This window comes from Gymnoscopelus braueri, assembly GCF_963280865.1.
Source record: "Gymnoscopelus braueri genome assembly, chromosome: 8".
NCBI lineage: Eukaryota > Metazoa > Chordata > Actinopteri > Myctophiformes > Myctophidae > Gymnoscopelus > Gymnoscopelus braueri.
The window spans coordinates 11216304-11233631 of record NC_137609.1 but is presented as its reverse complement, the minus strand read 5'-3'; the positions used below and the strand labels follow the sequence as shown (position 1 = coordinate 11233631).

At 40.9% G+C, this 17328-nt stretch overlaps 1 protein-coding gene and 1 long non-coding RNA gene across 2 annotated transcripts in view; both read left to right on the top strand.

The window, feature by feature from the left end:
- LOC308090621 overlaps positions 1 to 17328 on the top strand; it is a 306248-nt gene that overhangs the window by 131088 nt on the left and 157832 nt on the right. The gene's annotated exons all lie outside the window — the stretch shown is intronic.
- Positions 1 to 17328, top strand: part of gabra3 (gamma-aminobutyric acid type A receptor subunit alpha3) — a gene marked incomplete at its 3' end in the record, with an annotated part of 197650 nt that overhangs the window by 148989 nt on the left and 31333 nt on the right. Inside the window, exons 7-8 of the mRNA XM_080435861.1 lie at positions 1458 to 1540; positions 9677 to 9820. Coding sequence (XP_080291987.1) covers positions 1458 to 1540; positions 9677 to 9820 — 227 coding nt within the window. The remainder of the gene's footprint in view (positions 1 to 1457; positions 1541 to 9676; positions 9821 to 17328) is intronic.

Here is a 17328-nt window from a genome sequence, read left to right as displayed (position 1 = left end):
AAGAGGTGGCTGTTTGTAGCTAGAGTGGAGTCAGTACTGCTGTATGGGGGCCGAGGCATGGACCCTCACAGCACAACAGGAATAGAAAGGGCCCTGGACGGAGTCTACACAAGAATGCTACGAATGGCACTCGGACCACATCAGAAATGTGGTCATCATCTACGGGGACCTACTACGAGTCACAGACAAAGTCAGAGTGAGAAGGATGAGGCTGCCTCACTGCGTCAGGCACCCGGAACTAGTGGCAAGCAAGCAAACGGACACTGTGGGAGCCAACCCAGGGCAAAGCCAGGAAAGCCAAGGAGCGCACCACCTACGTAGATGCACTGCAGAGCGACAGTTTAGCTAACAACACTGTCGAGCTCAAGACCCTGACGCTAAATTGTCTGTTAATTGTCCGTTAGTATTTGTCTCCGCCGGGCCGTAATCATGGGGACACTATGTTTTGCACCCTGTCCATCCGTCCGTCCTTGTTTCCGTGTGTGTGTGTCCATCTGTGAACAGCTAATCTCCGGCACAGTTTGCTTGATCGCAGCGAAACTGTGCACACACATTCCCTGGATGCCAGAGCAGAAGCTCTGCCCCAAAATGTTCACATGGGCCTGTTATAGCGCCAAAAAGAATGCCTCCTGGTGGCGCTATAACAGGCCGATTCGCGTTTTTACCTATAACTGCACCGATCTGTGTAAAACTTTGTATGCGCACTCCCTAGAGGCCAACCTAGATGTTTGCCCTGCATTTTTCACATTTGCCTTTTATAGCTTCGGAGGTCGACTTATGTAAAACAATTTATTTGATATTACTCCTTCAGATTGTATCCACATCTCACGCAAATCGGTACACATGATCTCTATAGTCATGTGATCAAGACAGCTCTGTTAGATTTTTCATATTCCATCCTGATTGATTAAGATTCACATCTAAAGTTTGCAGCAGTGTCCCGTTTTGAACAAAATGCCGCAAATCATGAACACAGCGTCCGATTGCGGTGAAACTTTGCACGCACATTCACACTACGTTGAGGAACAAATGCCACCCTTTTAACATTGCCCTATCATAGCGCCACCAGGAGGCCGATTTTTGCAACAAAAGTTTTTTTAATATTACTCCTATACAAATTGTGTCCAAACATCACGCAAATCGGTACGCATCATCTCTATAGTCAAGTGATCAAGACGGATCCGTCCCATTTTTCATATAGCATCCTGATTGGCGCATTCCGAACATTGCTGGCCCACAATAACCTACTTGACCTGGCGGAGACCTGTGCTCCGAGGAGCACTTTTTATAGTTTCCTATGTGACATTTGCCCTGGTGTGTTTATGTCACAATAAGAACATATCATATTTATAATACAGTATATTGTATATTGAGGTCTATCCAATGGCGTGTTGAAGTGTTGTCAATCTCTCTCTTGTCTGTTTCACCATCTCTATCTTGTTCTCCTACATTCTCAGGCTGACAATTCACGCTGAGTGCCCCATGCACCTGGAGGATTTTCCAATGGATGCACACGCCTGTCCTCTGAAGTTTGGAAGCTGTAAGTAAACGGAGATGATTGAAATAAACAAAAATCTAATTATGTGGATCCACACGGGGATGGCGTGGCTCCAACGTGGATCTCAGACCTCACGTGGCCCTCCTGTGACATCAGTCATCTTTGACAGAGCATTACCTTAATTAATTATGTTTATTACGGGAGTCTCCAGACGTAAAAACTGGTTGAAGATTGATCCTAAAATGCACAAGGGTTATATTGAGAAGGTTCTTCAATATTCAAACTAGAATAATAACAATAATACAAATAAAATACACACTCAAAACCCCCCACAAAAAAATAAAACCAAACCTATATCCTACATAATACCTACATCCTATCCTACATAGAATAATGCTACATATAATTAATGAGCGGAGGGCCAATAAGGATATCATTTTCCATAGCACTCGCACGCACGTTGACACGTGCACTGTTCCAATCCACATTGTGTTAGCTCTTGATGGTAATAGCGTTAGCTTGTACAATGTTTACTTGTTCAATGCAATGGAGCAGAACGTCGCCTATAATGTACAATCTCACCGCGGGTCAGAAACGACATTATTGTCTCCGCCTTTCGGGCATGGCGAGAGAGTATGTTTTACCCCCTGTCCGTCCGTCCGTGTGTCCGTGTGTCCTGTCCATCCGTTACCACCTAATCTCTGGCACCGTTGGCCCGGCCGCTGCGAAACTGTGCACACACACTCCCTGGATGCCAAGTCAGAACCTCTGGCCCAAATGTTTCAGATTGGCCTGTTATAGCGCCACCAGGAGGCCGGTTTGTGCAAAACACATTTATTGATACTACTCCTACAGATTCTGTCCAAACATCACACAAATCGGTACACAGTATCTCTATACTCATGTGATCAACACGGATCTATCCGATTTCCCATATTACATCCTGATTGCCTAAGATTGGCTTCCAAAGTTTGCAGGATTGGTCTGTTTTCAACAAAATGCCTCAAATCATGAACGCAGCTTGTGATTTCCGTGAAATTTCACACGCACATTTCTATTAGGCAGAGGAAGAAATGCCACCCTTTTACCATTGGCCTGTTATAGCGCCACCAGCAGGTCTAATTTTGCAAAACACATTTTTGGAACAAAATGCCTCATATCATGAATGCAGTGTCCTGATTGCAGTGGAGCTTCAGTCTGACATTGGCTGCAGTGTCCGCGATTACCAGGGGGAGGGGATTCAAATTTCCCTAAACCAATCACAAGAGATCCACGGATCCGCCTACATCTGACGTCATCGCACAGCTTGTTTTAGCAGATATTCGCTGATTGGCTTGTCGTTAGACCCACCCCCACCTACGACTCTGCTTTGACAGGTTTTTCTTCGACCGTGAAAAGCCTTAGGCTCACATTATGACACCAGACCAAGAGGAGCCCCACTCAGAGAGTGGACGGGGTCTATGGTCTGGAACCAGGCTAGCGAAAAGCCTAAGAACAAATCGCACCCTTTGCACATTGGCCTATTATAGCGCCACCAGGAGGACACAATAACCTACCTGACCTGGCGGAGACCTGTGCTCCGAGGAGCACTTTTTCTAGTTTCAACTACTTTCACGTTGAGAACGAGGTGAGCGGCCTGCAGAGAAAAACTTCTCTCTGTGAGCTGCACCGTGTGTGTGTGTGTGTGTGTGTGTGTGTGTGTGTGTGTGTGTGTGTGTGTGTGTGTGTGTGTGTGTGTGTGTGTGTGTGTGTGTGTGTGTGTGTGTGTGTGTGTGTGTGTGTGTGTGTGTGTGTGTGTGTGTGTGTGTGTGTGTGCGTCGTGCCAAAAAACCTGGCTCACGTCCGATCTCATTTTATCTCCTTGCAAAAAAACTCCATATTTACTTAACTTTTTACAGTGGGGAAAACGAGTCATTTTCGATCCGAGATCACTCCGTCATGGTGACCAACGTGAGAGATGTTATTGTTCCAGGCGTTAGCCGGGACCATCCACCATCGTGCACGCATATATTGTTTACAATCGGGTCCTCGTCGTGGAGGTCTGCAGCTGTAAACAGCGTAGCGTTACAGACGGTGAGATCTCTGGCACTCAACGTCACTTTTTTTCAATAAAACTCTGGCACCGATGTGTTAATGATGGACCCAAACCCTAATTGGACCCGTGAACTTCATTCCGAGATCCGATTTGTGCTGAAATATAACAGAACTGATCCCAACGTATTTGGCCGCGGACCCCCATCTCAAAATATTTTTGTTCCAGGGAACCCCAGAAGCAAAGAATAGAGTTAAAATGTTCGCTTTAAACAATATATATTCAAAGATTTGTCCACATTTTAACGATTTTTCAAAAATAGCAGATCTACAAGCTTGTAGCGCGGCACTCGTTGCCGCGCTATGAGCTTGTAGATCTGCTATTTTTGAATAGCCAAAGTGTAAAATAATGCTTTTTAGCATTAGTTTGATATGCTCTGCCAAGTCACTGGAGTTGACTGAACTCAGCCAGCTGGCAGCCTGGCATGCACGCACAGCTCAACTTTGTTCCTCTCTTATTGCACTGACTGCAGCAATCTGAACCTAGGTCAGCCTAATCATCACGGAGTTCTTCATGCTTTTCTCTCCTGATGAGAGCTGAGTACGGGTCTTCTCTGATCCATTAGTCATTTAGCAGACGCTTTTATCCAAAGCGACTTACAATGAGTGCATTCAACATAGGTAGGGAACGAAAACTACTAATCACCAGAAGTCTTAAGTGCATTTTCTGCAAAAACAAGCAACCAAGAGTATACCTAGTGCTAAGGTAAAAGTGCAATATATCAGCTACCTATTTTCCTTATACAGATGAGACAAAATAGCTAAATCAAATGAGCAAGAGCTAAAACAAATAAGTGTATCGACTAAACAAGATCCAATACAACAATAAAACAACAATAAAACAAGCGTTCGTACAACTAGTTACTCGGGTAACTCGGGTATTACACGTATTGATAAAATCACCGGAGGTAATTGGACAGGAATTCAATCTTACCCGGACCAGAGTGACCATGATAAACCATCAATTAATCAATCAATCAATCGATCTTTTTGTTTCAGGTAGACCTGTGAAGACCTATAATCCAGGCATAAGGTCATAGAAATCAGCACTGATATCCCACTGAGCAGTGGTGTATGGATTGACCCATTGGTCTGAATAAAGACTACAGATGGAGATTAGCGTTATTGCTAAATCCAGCGTATTTACATTGCATTGTATGTGTGGTGTTCATTAATATGTGCAAATAAAGGTATAAAATAAGATAAATAGACACACGGACAGGGGTGAAAGCATAATCTCTGTCCACGGCCTTCGCATCTGGCGAAGATAGTTATTTTTGAGTGGTGCCAGCCACTCCTACACTTGACCATGTGTGTGGGTCCGTCCGTCCGTCCGTCCGTTTGAGCACAGCCTCAACAGCTGCAGCTGATTGCAACACAAGGATGCAACCAGTTACATTAATTCAAAGGCACCTCTCTCTTCACACTGGGTGTGATTTTTTATTTCATTATTACTACAAGATCAAGATTGAACTTTATTGATGATTAATGTAGGGTAATAATCTTATCATCAATTGTCATCCATCAACTTTTTATTTGTTTTTAATCTATTTCTCTCAAGCTCTCTCAAGCTCTCTCTCTCTCTCTAAAGCTCTCTCTCAAACAAACACACACACACACGCGCACACGCGCACACACACACACACACACACACACACACACACACACACACACACACACACACACGTGTGTGCACACACACACACACACACGCGCGCGCGTGTGCACACACACACACACACACACACACACACACACACACACACACACACACACACACACACACACACACACACACGCACACACAAACAAACCTAATAATTACAATTGCTATTGAGAATGCCGTTCTACCAGTAAGATGCCTGTGATAGGCTATTCCATAATGGAATCTAGCAGCTAATAGCAGCCCCACAGTAAGAGACAATGCAATTAAATTGCATGTTTTCATCTGGCTGACAAAGGAATCCATGGTCATGCACCTTCTCTGCTCTCTCAACTCAGCTGGCAGCTTGACACGCTTGCGCAACAGCACTTAATGTTTTTCCTCTCCTGATCAGGAAGTTACGCATAATCATAAACAGAACCAAATTCCCCATAATGAAACACAGGCCCAAACCCTTAAGGGTTTTGGGTATTTTTTATGTTTCGATTTATTTAAGTGGAACCGTGAATGCCTTTAACAGACACAGACACCCCCCCCCCACACACACACACACCCCCCCACACACACTCTCACTCTCTCTCTCTCTCTCTCTCTCTCTCTCTCTCTCTCTCTCTCTCTCTCTCTCTCGCTCTCTCTCTCTCTCTCTCTCACACACACACAAATATGCATAGGAAGTGTCCTCAGGTAAACCACATTGTTAGCTAAATTAAACTTGTATATTCATTTCATTTGGGTGTGTAAATCTGCATAGTGATTGCAAGATGTTGAAGTAAATTGAAGGTGTTGGACCCTTTGGCCTTTTTATGGATACAAATTGCGTAGTCCCGAATACAATGTCGCTCTTGTGACATCCACACAGATATGCAGGTATGGTTTAACCCAGTGGTTCTCAAACTTTTTCATGTCAAGAACCCCCAAAATAATATGTATTTGGCCGCGGACCCCCATCTCAAATATGTTGTTCCAGGGACCCCCAGAAGCAAAGATTTGAGTTACAAATGTTTGCTTTAAAAGATATTATATTAAAGGATTTGCACAAATGTTCTTGATTTTTTTAAAATAGCAGATATACAAGCTCATAGCACGGCACTCGGTGCCGCGCTATGAGCTTGTATATCTGCTATTTTTGAATAGTCAAAGTATAAAAGGTTAAAATGGTTAAAATTATTGTGATGCTATATTAACACATTTTGCTGGGGACCCCCTGGAACCCCCCCAAGGACCCCTGGGGGTCCCCGGACCCCACTTTGAGAACCAACGGTTTAACCGCACCACATTTGTGTTTAATCACCCTAGAGAAGCACCAATGATCTCCAACACCTTTCACCATGCTTTATTTTGTTTTTCTCTGTCCCAATTCAGAGAGATTGTTCTAGTGCCCCTGGTGGGTTTACAAATATAAACAGCTTGTCATACAAAACAGAGGGAGAAGGAGAATGGAAATGTATCACAGATGGTTAAATTGCGGCAGCTGAAGGTACTGTAATATCAGTTGTGGGTATGTTTCATACCAGCATGTACAACACCTGTACAGCTAACTTAATGCTGGCACACAGACACGCCTAAACGTAACATACCCACATTATGTTATTACCTTCAGCTGCTGTTTATCCAGCCGTGAATAATATCCATAACAAGCTTTGTCTCCTCTCTGTCAGTCTCAAGTGGTGTCTGTCGTGTGTCACTGATGAAATGGTTGCTAAGTGGTTGCCCAAACAATCCTTTTCCGCATGCTTCCATATCTAATGAATGAATGGGAAGCCTCACTCCACCTACTGAACGTGTATCAGCACCGTTACTAGTGTAGTTAGTTAGTGGTATCAGACGGCCTGCAGTCACACATTTTGTTCTGTGTCAGGGAAGAGGGGGGAAGAGATAAGAAAACAATTATTCAATGTATTGAATAATATTGTCTTGAGAGATTAGTCTGGGGCTAATATTTATTAAAACAAATATCAATGCCAATATTTTTTGTACACAAGATTGTTTTATTATTTTTTAAATATTTTGTTTTACTCTGGGTATAATTGTACAGTACTGCTGCAGTCTGGGACATGGGCTGCTCCATTATTTATTAGAAAAGGTACAACAAGTTCCATTTACAACGTACACACGCAATTCAGTAAAAATGTATTCCCATGTCCCATGACAGAGTAAACCTCCGAGTCCGTTGTGTCTCCAGCATTAAAATTGTATAATATTTTCCAGAACTTTATGACTGGCAAGTGATAGCTGGAGATATTCAGGTTAGCAGTTTAAGTAGCCTAGTGGGCGTCCACACATGATTCCAAGCTATTATCTGCTATATTTTATTAGTATGAAAAGAGTAAACACTCTGAAAGCATGAAAAAAGTAACTATGGCATAACTTCTCATCAATCCCATAATGATCACACCTATGTTTATATAACATAGGCTTATATAATTAACTATCTAATCGAAGGGACAATTTTCCATAAAAGATAAAATGCTCGACTCTATTACTCTATTAACCACTTAAACCATTATTTTATACTTTGGCTATTAAAAAATAGCAGATATACAAGCTCATAGTGAGCTTGTAGATCTGCTATTTTTGAAAAATCGTGAAAATGTGTGCAAATCTTTGAATAAATATACTTTTAAAGAGGTGGTGCCATGTTTTTGCACTTTTTCTGTTTTTCATGTGTCTATGAGGTTGATAGAACTTCATTAAGCCCCCCGGTGGTGTTTTTATGGTGTTTTATGTCTTCTCTGACTATTTGGAGTTTCTTCCTGGAGGCTGAAACCTTGAGGGTCAAACGTGCCAATTGAGAAACAGCGCTTTAGTGACATCACAAAGCCATACCCTCCCCCTCATTATCATAACACAACAGGTGTGGGCATGAGGAGGAGGAGGGACTAGGACAGGTGGGTGGTGCTAAGGTGGTGGAGGAGGTGCTAAGGTGAGAACCAGGTATACTTAATGAACTGGTGGGTGTGTCTACATAAAAACAACATTTTAACACTTACTGTACACTTTCTTTTTGTTGAAAAAAATCCTTACATAATAATAATACCTTATGATCAGGTTTTAGGGTTGAAAAATATCATGGCACTCCATCTTTAAAGCAAACATGTTTAACTCAAATCTTTGCTTCTGGGGGTCCCTGGAACTAAATATTTTGAGATGGGGGGTCCGCGGGCCAAATTCATATAATTTTGGGGGTCCTTGACATGAAAAAGTAGCAACATATATGCTCACTCACCTCTAGGGGTGTGCCGATACACTAATTTCATGAAACGACACGATATTGGGCTCACGACATCGATACGATACGATATATATGACACTTTTATATGGTCGGGAAAAGCTTATGAAAATATATGGAGGGGAAAAAAAGCAAATGCAAACAAATACTTCTGTTTTTGCAACAAAAAAAAAGATTCTTTTTTTTTTTTTTTTTTTTTACTATATATTTTTTTCCAAAACGATACACATCGTCACGAAAACGTATCGCGGGACGATATATCGGCACACCCCTACTCACCACTGTTGAATTGCTATAGTGACTACAGTGTAGTGTAGTGTGACACTTCCTGCTGGTGCTAGGGGTGGCACTTGACGTGCATCGCGCGACGTGCCGCTGCGCTGCCGTGAAAAGTCCTTCATCTATATTTTTAGACAACAGTGAAAGCAATGTAAAAGTGATTTTGTCCCTCCATGTCTCTTGGCATTTCACAAGGTAACCTGTAGTTCATTGTAGAACAGTGTAAAAATAGGCCAGCCTGATAAGGTGAGAATCCACCTGAGAACCATTGAATGCAGTATACATACACTCTTGCCACTCCCAAAAAAATCTATACCAGCGATTCCCCAACCTGTGGGTCGTGGCCCACTGTTGGGGACGGAGGGGAAATTGCATTAAAAATTTACTTAAGTAAAATTGCAAAAGTATTGGTATCAAAATGTACTTAAAGTACCAAAAGTAGAAGTACTAAAATGTTTGAAAATAGCAGATCTACAAGCTCACAACGCGTCGCGATGCGACGCGTTGTGAGCTTGTAGATCGGCTATTTTCAAATAGGTATAAAATAGGGCTAAAGTGGTCAATGTATGTTTTATAATGTCATAATGTATATCTGCAAAGAAACTAGTAACTAAAGTTTTCATATAATTTTTGTGGAGCAAAAGTACAATATTTGCCTCTGAGATGTAGTGGAGTAGAAGTAAAAGTATAGACAATTGGAAATACTCCAGTAAAGTAAAAGTCCCTCAAAATTGTACTTATAAGTACAGTACTTGAGTAAATGTACTTAGTTACTTTACGCCACTGATCATGGCCCACATTTCAAGTGGGCCATGATACAGTAAAGGTTGGGAACTGCTGATCTATATGATTAACCAACGATCTATAAGTTAATAAAAAATGATTCACACACCTCTATCTCCCCTGCTGTTTCCAGATGCTTACACCAATAATGAGGTGATTTACCATTGGACACATGGTGATGAGAGCTCTGTTGCTGTGGCCCCAGACGGCTCCAGACTAAACCAGTATGACTTACTGGGCCATGTCATTGGGAAAGAATCCATCAGCTCCAGCACAGGTATGCCGTCCCTTCAGGGCTGGTTTTGACAGCAAATATCGATGTCGTTTTAGTCATAGTCTTTTGAATAAAATTCCGTTTAGTTTTAGTCACCTGAAATGTTTTGCCGTTAGTCTAGGTTTAGTCGACTAGATATACGATTTTAGTCGACTAACCCAGGGGTCTTCAACAGGGGGTCCGGGACCCCTAGGGGGTCCCCAGAGCTACTATAGGGGGTCCGCCAAATCTTTGTGTGATAGGATTTTTTTTACATTAACCACTTGAACCCTAGAATTCCTTTTCTGAGGGGAACATTAGCCGAAAATAGCAGATCTACAAGCTCTCAACGCCTCGCAGCGCGAGGCGTTGAGAGCTTGTAGATCGGCTATTTTTTGGCAAAGAAGCTATAGGTGTAGAGGGAAAAAAGAGCAGACTAAGTAAAAAAAAACTTTCATCTGAAACACAGTTTTATACAATATAGAGTAGGGGGTCCCTGCTTCATCTCTCTCTCAGCGAGGGGGTCCTTGGCCTGAAAACGTTGAAGACCTCTGGACTAACCCTACAGTTGATTTAGTCGACAACATTTCGTTTTTGGCGGGCCGTGATGGCATCGAAATGATTCTCACTTAGCTGCATGCCGAAAATAGGCGATCTACAAGCTCACAACAAGTTGTGAGCAACTATTTTCGGTCTGTGACACCCGCACGCACCCATGATGGCTTGTCTTAGTTCTACTGTCCACTAGTTCACTTGTTCCCTCCCAAACATTTTAGTCTAGTTTTTATTTGTTGACGAAAGTGTCAGTATATTTAGTCATAGTTTTAGTCATAGCTTAGTTATTAGTGCAACTTTCTTTATCTGGTGCCATAGAATCCATTTGTTCCCTCAACAAGAAGACAAACAACTTGACAGGATTGATAAAAATCGCGCCTGCCCTAAATGTAAATCCTGGGAAGGCCATTGATGGGCATGCCCATATATGGAGACCTCTGTTGGTTATGTCTGAGTCATAGTGAACTCATAGTGAAGTCATAGTAAACTCTATATATATGGTTATGTCTGGTTATGTCTGAGCCCCTAGTCTAATATAGGATACTGTAGCCCTAATACTTAGCTGCTTCATCTAACGTATCTCAGTTAATCCGAAAATGATAATAGTGAACCAATATGTTGTCTACAAAGTAACTTACAGTATGTTGTTCCTCCCTGCTCTGTTGAAACATCCTTTGCCTTGTGACTTTTTGTCAATGAATGGATGTGGCGTGCTTTAGCAGGCAGCCGTCTCATTGATCACGTTCTGCTCATGTTATTGGAATCCAGGAGAGAAAATATTTACTGTGCCTGCCGATGAAATACAAAAATAAAGAAATAAAAATCAGCATCTTCACAAGCCTAACATCCCGAGAGGTGAAACAGAGTTGAAGCTTCCCTTTCCTTCCTCGTCGGTCCAGTAGTGCAATAGTCAATATTAATAAGCACAATACATTAATGGAAGAGATGCCAGCCTGTGCTTTTGTTTTAGACGTTCATTTGATCTTAACCCTTTAACACATTGATTGCCTGAGTTATTTCAGATTTTTTGCAGTTTATTGCCAGAGATTTTTCATTGAAAAAAAAAAAGTACTCAGGAGCTGAGATACAAAATTTTAAAGTTTTAAGTTAACAAGGAAGTGGATAGGAGTCTAGATCTTCGACTAATCATATCTCCTTGGTCTTTGGGTCAAATTAAAAAATATTTTTTTATTTTTTTATTTTTTTTGGAATTTTTTTTTTTTCCTTAAAAACGAGTTAACTCGATCTAGGCAATCAAGTGATGGATTTTAAAAACGAGTAAAAACGAGTTAACTCGTTCTAGGCAGTCAATGTGTTAAGACCGGGAACGCAGCATCTGTGTGTCATTTTTAGATTTTTATTTTTGGGCTATTCCAAAATAGCAGATCTACAAGCTCATAGCGCGGCACCGAGTGCCGCGCTACGAGCTTGTAGATCTGCTATTTTTTTTTAAATCATGAAAATTTAAGCAAATAATTGATTTTATTTTTTTTAAGCGGACATAACTCAAATCTGTGCTTCTAGGGGTCCCGGGGACTAAATATTTTACAAATGTTTGCTTTAAAAAATATATATTCCAAGATTTGCACGAATTTTCAAGATTTTTAAAAAAATAGCCAAAGAAATCTAAAAATGACACACAAGATGCGTTCCCGGTCTTAATGGGTTAAATTCTCATTGACATCGCTTGTCGCTGAAGCATTGTAACTGTCATGAAATATCAGCTTTTTCTTCCATTTTCTTTTCCTGGGGGTGGATGGTAAGTGTACTGTAGGACAGGGGTTTTCAAAGTGAGGGCTACCATTTGGCTACCATCGCCTGGTTCAGATCGACACTGAATAAACCGAATTAACCGAAATAAAGTTACAAAACCCCCCCAAAAAAGTAAATTAACCGGCTCCTGCCCTTTCACCCGTCTGTAAAAAGGGCAATTATTTTTGTTGAAAGAATTGTCCCGTGTATAAATCCATGCCGTGCGTTGTCAGCTTGTAGATCGGTTATTTTCAGTGCGTGACACAGGGCGCATTGCGCAGCAAAGTATATCAAGGCAAGCCCTTAAATCGAAACCGCAGACACAACGAGTGGTAAATGTTCATTTCAATCTTATTTGTTCTCTTTCTCTCTCTCTCTCTCTCTCTCTCTCTCTCTCTCTCTCTCTCTCTCTCTCTCTCTCTCTCTCTCTCTCTCTCTCTCTCTCTCTCTCTCTGTCAGTGTAAGTTAACAATTTGCAAATTACATTTTGATCGATCACACAATTCCTGACTGACAGACACTTCTAGGCAATCGAGCAAATGCTTGCTGCATCATGAGAAAACTGACTTAATTGCAACTGCTAATTTCGCTTTGATAGCCATTAATTCTACTGAATTGTATGTATTTTTTCATGACAAGCAGTGGTGGAAAAGTAGAAATACTCTGTTACAAGTAAAAGTCCAGAATTCAAAATTTACTTGAGTAAAAGTACAAAAGTATTGGCATCAAAATGTACTTAAAGTACCAAAAGTAAAAGTACTAAAATGTTTGAAAATAGCAGATCTACAAGCTCACAACGCGTTGCGATATATGGGACCGACCGACTTCAAAATAGGCCCATATATGGGCAATTGCTGATGACGTCAGGGATCTCCATACGGCCCGAACCTCTAGTATAGTGAAAATAGCAGATCTATAAGCCCACAACAGATCGACTATTTTCACTATTCTTTGCACGCCACCATTATACAACAAAGTATAAAATAATGGTTAAGTGGTTAATTAGACTCATCAGTTTAGTCAGTAAAACAAGTAAAGTAAAACAATTTGAGTAAAGAATTACTTAAATTTGATATAAATACTAAATATAAGAAGATTCTTTATATATTTGTTATTGCTTCTCGATTATTCGTTAATAAGTCAGTCGTTGGTTCTAAATGTGGGTTTTGATATAATTTTCGGTTAGCACTTCTAGTCCTATAGCTAAGTGCTGGAGGCTTAGTCCAGTAATATTGGCACTTGACCTCCCACTAATTGCAACAAAAAACAAACTCAACTGATTTTGTATCCTAAATATGTCCTGAATGAGAGGAAAAAAGTCGCAAGGAATTGCATGTAGGGAAATTTCAAAATGGCCGCCATCCACACTGTTATTACACAATTATATATCTTGAAAACCGAACACTGTATGAAGTCGACATTTGGCAGGTGTGTTGCTGAGGACCCAGAGAAATGCAGTATCAAGTTTGAACTTGTTTGGATGAGCGGTTCTTAAGAAAGCTGCAATTAAGTGGCCCATTCTAAACAGGCATATTAAGTATAGGCATTCTATGCATAATAAGGGGTTAACCTAGGACAAATTGCAACAGAAACTCTTTCAACTTTTTTTGTTTAATAAATATGTTAGTTATAACATATCAAAAGTCCTAAGAAATCCCAGTGGTGGAACATATTGAAAAATGCTTAAATATGTGATGTGCTGATGTCACAATTTCCCATTGACGCCCATGTTAAAAAATATTTAAGCATGTTTCCTTGTCTAATTTCCACACAAAAGGTTCAATACTGTCCACTATCAACCATAAACTGTGTTGGATGCATTACAGTGCTTGTTAAAAAAAGAAGAAGAAACTAATCTTAACCCTTCAAGTGCCATTTCTGTATGTTATGCATTATGCATTTGTATGCACTCGGTTTTCATGTTCATTTCATATACATTCTTATGTGAACCACTGCGCATGTGATTTTGTTGATGTAAAGCACTGCATTTTGTTGTGAAGATACCATCTTCTCTGTTGCGAAGATGGTATGCCGCCGACACTGTCTTGCCAATGCTGAGCTACAAACGCCACCTGCGGAGGTAGGCTACCATGGTGCCCATGTCTTGGTTGAGACCGTCTTCCATCACCTTCAATTATAATTAGACCTATTTGATCCCGTGGGAGAAATTAAGTTTCAGAAGTGTTCAGTGTATTGTCATCGGGACACATCAACAACTTGGCAGGGCCAGGAATCGAACTTGAGACCTTCTGCTTCTGAGGCTGGCTCTCTACCCATTCAGCTATGGCCATCCTGTTGGTCTTTGCTTCCATGTTAGTCCTCTCAGCATGATGGCTAGGTCGTCCACATAACCATATTTTTTTCATGTTGTAAATGGTAAACGGTGCATTTGTATAGCGCTTTTATCCAAAGCGCTTTACATAGATTGTGCATTACATTCAACCATTCACACACACATTCATACACCGATGGCGGAGGAATCCATGCAAGGCACTAACCTGCTCATCGGGAGCAATTAGGGGTTCAGCGTCTTGCTCAAGGTCACTTCGACACTAACTCTGGGGGAGCCCCCCAGCCCGGGATCGAACTGGGAACCTTGCGGTTTCCAGTTCACTCTACCCTGGCCACTCTACCCCTGAGCCACTGCCGCCCCATGTTGTATCTGGTAGGTCATAAATGTAGATGTTACAGCATTGAGGAGAGAACACACCCTTACGGAATACCATTCCTCAGTCATCTGAGCCAGCTGTGCTGGCCATTACTGGTCTGTAGAGTGAAGCTGCGGTTTGACAGCATCTCCATGATGAAGTTCACCATATTTCGATCAGGGATTGTCCTCCGAAACCTCAGGTGGAATTCACAGTGCCAGACAGTGCCAGACTATTTTCGGATTTAGTAAAAAAAAAAAGAAAAAAAAGTTCTGATTTCTAAAACATTTTTAATTCACTTCATAATAATAATATTAATAATATTAATAATAATAACAATAATAATAATAACTTTATTTCACTTTCATACAGAAAATGCAGCTTAAAGTGCTTCACATAAAAATTTATATGAAATGAACATTAGTTCATAACAATGCATAAAATGCAGCAATAGCACTCGAAGGGTTAAGGCTTTTTTTATTTTTATTTTTACAAGCGCTGTACTACATCCAACAGTTTCTGATTGATATTGGGCAGTATTGAACCTTTTTTGTGGAAATTAGAGAAGAAAACATGCTCAAATCCTTTTTTAACATGGGCGTCAATGGGAAATTGTGACATCACCTATTTAAGCATTTTGACATTTTGTAGTGTGATATTGTGTGTGCATAATTTAATTGAGTTGTTTGATCAGTACTTGATCAGTTGTGTGATTATGTGATCATGATAAATTCTTGTCACTGATATTCTGTATCCTTGTTTTGCTACAAGGAACACATACAGCATAGTCAAATCTAGCAGAGAGGGCCAAAAAGCGTTATACTTACAGGTCATTTTCAAAACTTTCCCTTCATACGATTCCTTGCGACTTTTTTTCTGTGATTCAGGACATATTGAGGATACAAAATCAGCTGAGTTTGGTTTTGTTGCAATTAGTGGGAGGTTGACCCCCATTTTGACCTAAAATGCCTGGACTAGCTTGGAGGTGATAAGTTCCAACCATGGGAGAATAACAAGGTCAATTCAAGGTCAATTTATCCCTCAATAATGTATCGATTCTACTTGTCTTGTAACATGAATAATTGAGGAAAGGGCCATTTTGAACTTTGGGCAGATTATTTTATTTACCATTGATGAGCTTTGTACATCACAGCCCTCACAACACCAGGGATGATGGTTGGCATTCCATCAATTCTGCATTGATGGTGAATATGTGGTGGAATGATTGTATACTTAGTACTATAGTGAATGATTGTATACTTAGTACTATAGTGAATGATTGTATACTTAGTACTATAGTGCAGTGCTTTCCAAAGATCTTGAAGGTGGATGCCAGGTTGAAAGCTGTTAACCCATTAAGACCGGGAACGCATCCATGTCATTTTAGATTTTAACCACTTTAACCATTATTTTATACTTTGGCTATACAAAAATAGCAGATATACAATTTTTTGAAAAGTCTTGAACATTTTGTGCAAATCTTTGAATATATATATTTGTAAAGCAAACATTTGTCACTCAAATCTTTGCTTCTGGAGGTCCCTGGAACAAAATATTTTACAAATGTTCGAGAGAGGTATTTGACATAAAACCAGCTAACTCCAGTGGAGTTAGCTGGTTTAGCAGAAAGTTTGAGGATCCAATGGAGTTGGCTGGTTTTGTCAGAAGCGCTTTTTAATGATTTTCATTGTTTTTTTTTGTTTTTTTTACCAACACACAGACGTAAAGGGTGTTCAATGGCCCTGATTTATGGAAAAAAATGCAAAAGCATCAAAATGGAGTTAGCTGGTTTCTGCCGGACAGCAACGAATATTAAAAGATTTGCACGCATTGTCACGATTTTTCAAAAAAATAGCAGATCTACAAGCTCGGTGCCGCGCTACGAGCTTGTATATCTGCTATTTTTGAATAGCCCAAAGAAGAAAAAAAAACGACAGAGACGCGTTCCCCGGATTGAACGGGTTATAGGCACGAACTCGCAAACAGCCTTTGGCAGAGACGCAGTGTCCAATCAATCCGGGGGGGAACAAACATTGTGGTGATGTGCGGAGTGAGCTCTAGGTGAATAGGAGCAGACATGTTGGCTCCCGGGCCCCCCTGGCTGTGCTACACTGAGTTCCAGCCTTGGCATTGACAAGCCCAATCCCCCAGGGGAACACTCAGGGAGGACTTGGCCCACTACAATAGTACCGAGTGGAGAGAGAGAGAACCTGGCTGGGCTTCTCAAAGCGAGTCGCGTCGGCACTGTCTCTTCAGTCGACAATGCGTAATTTTAACATGGTTATGCAGCAAACAGTGGTGGAAAGAAAGTACTCAAATGTTTTACTTTAAGTAAAAGTATCGATACTGCAGTGTAGTACTCTGTAGTACTCTGTTACAAGTAAAAGTCCGGAATTCAAAATGTACGTGAGTAAAAGTTCCAAAGTATTGGTATCAAAATGTACTTCTTAAAGTACCAAAAGTAAAAGTACTAAAATGTTTGAAAATAGCCGATCTACAAGCTCACAACGCGTCGCGATGCGACGCATTGTGAGCTTGTAGATCGGCTATTTTCAAATAGTCTATGTATAAAATAGG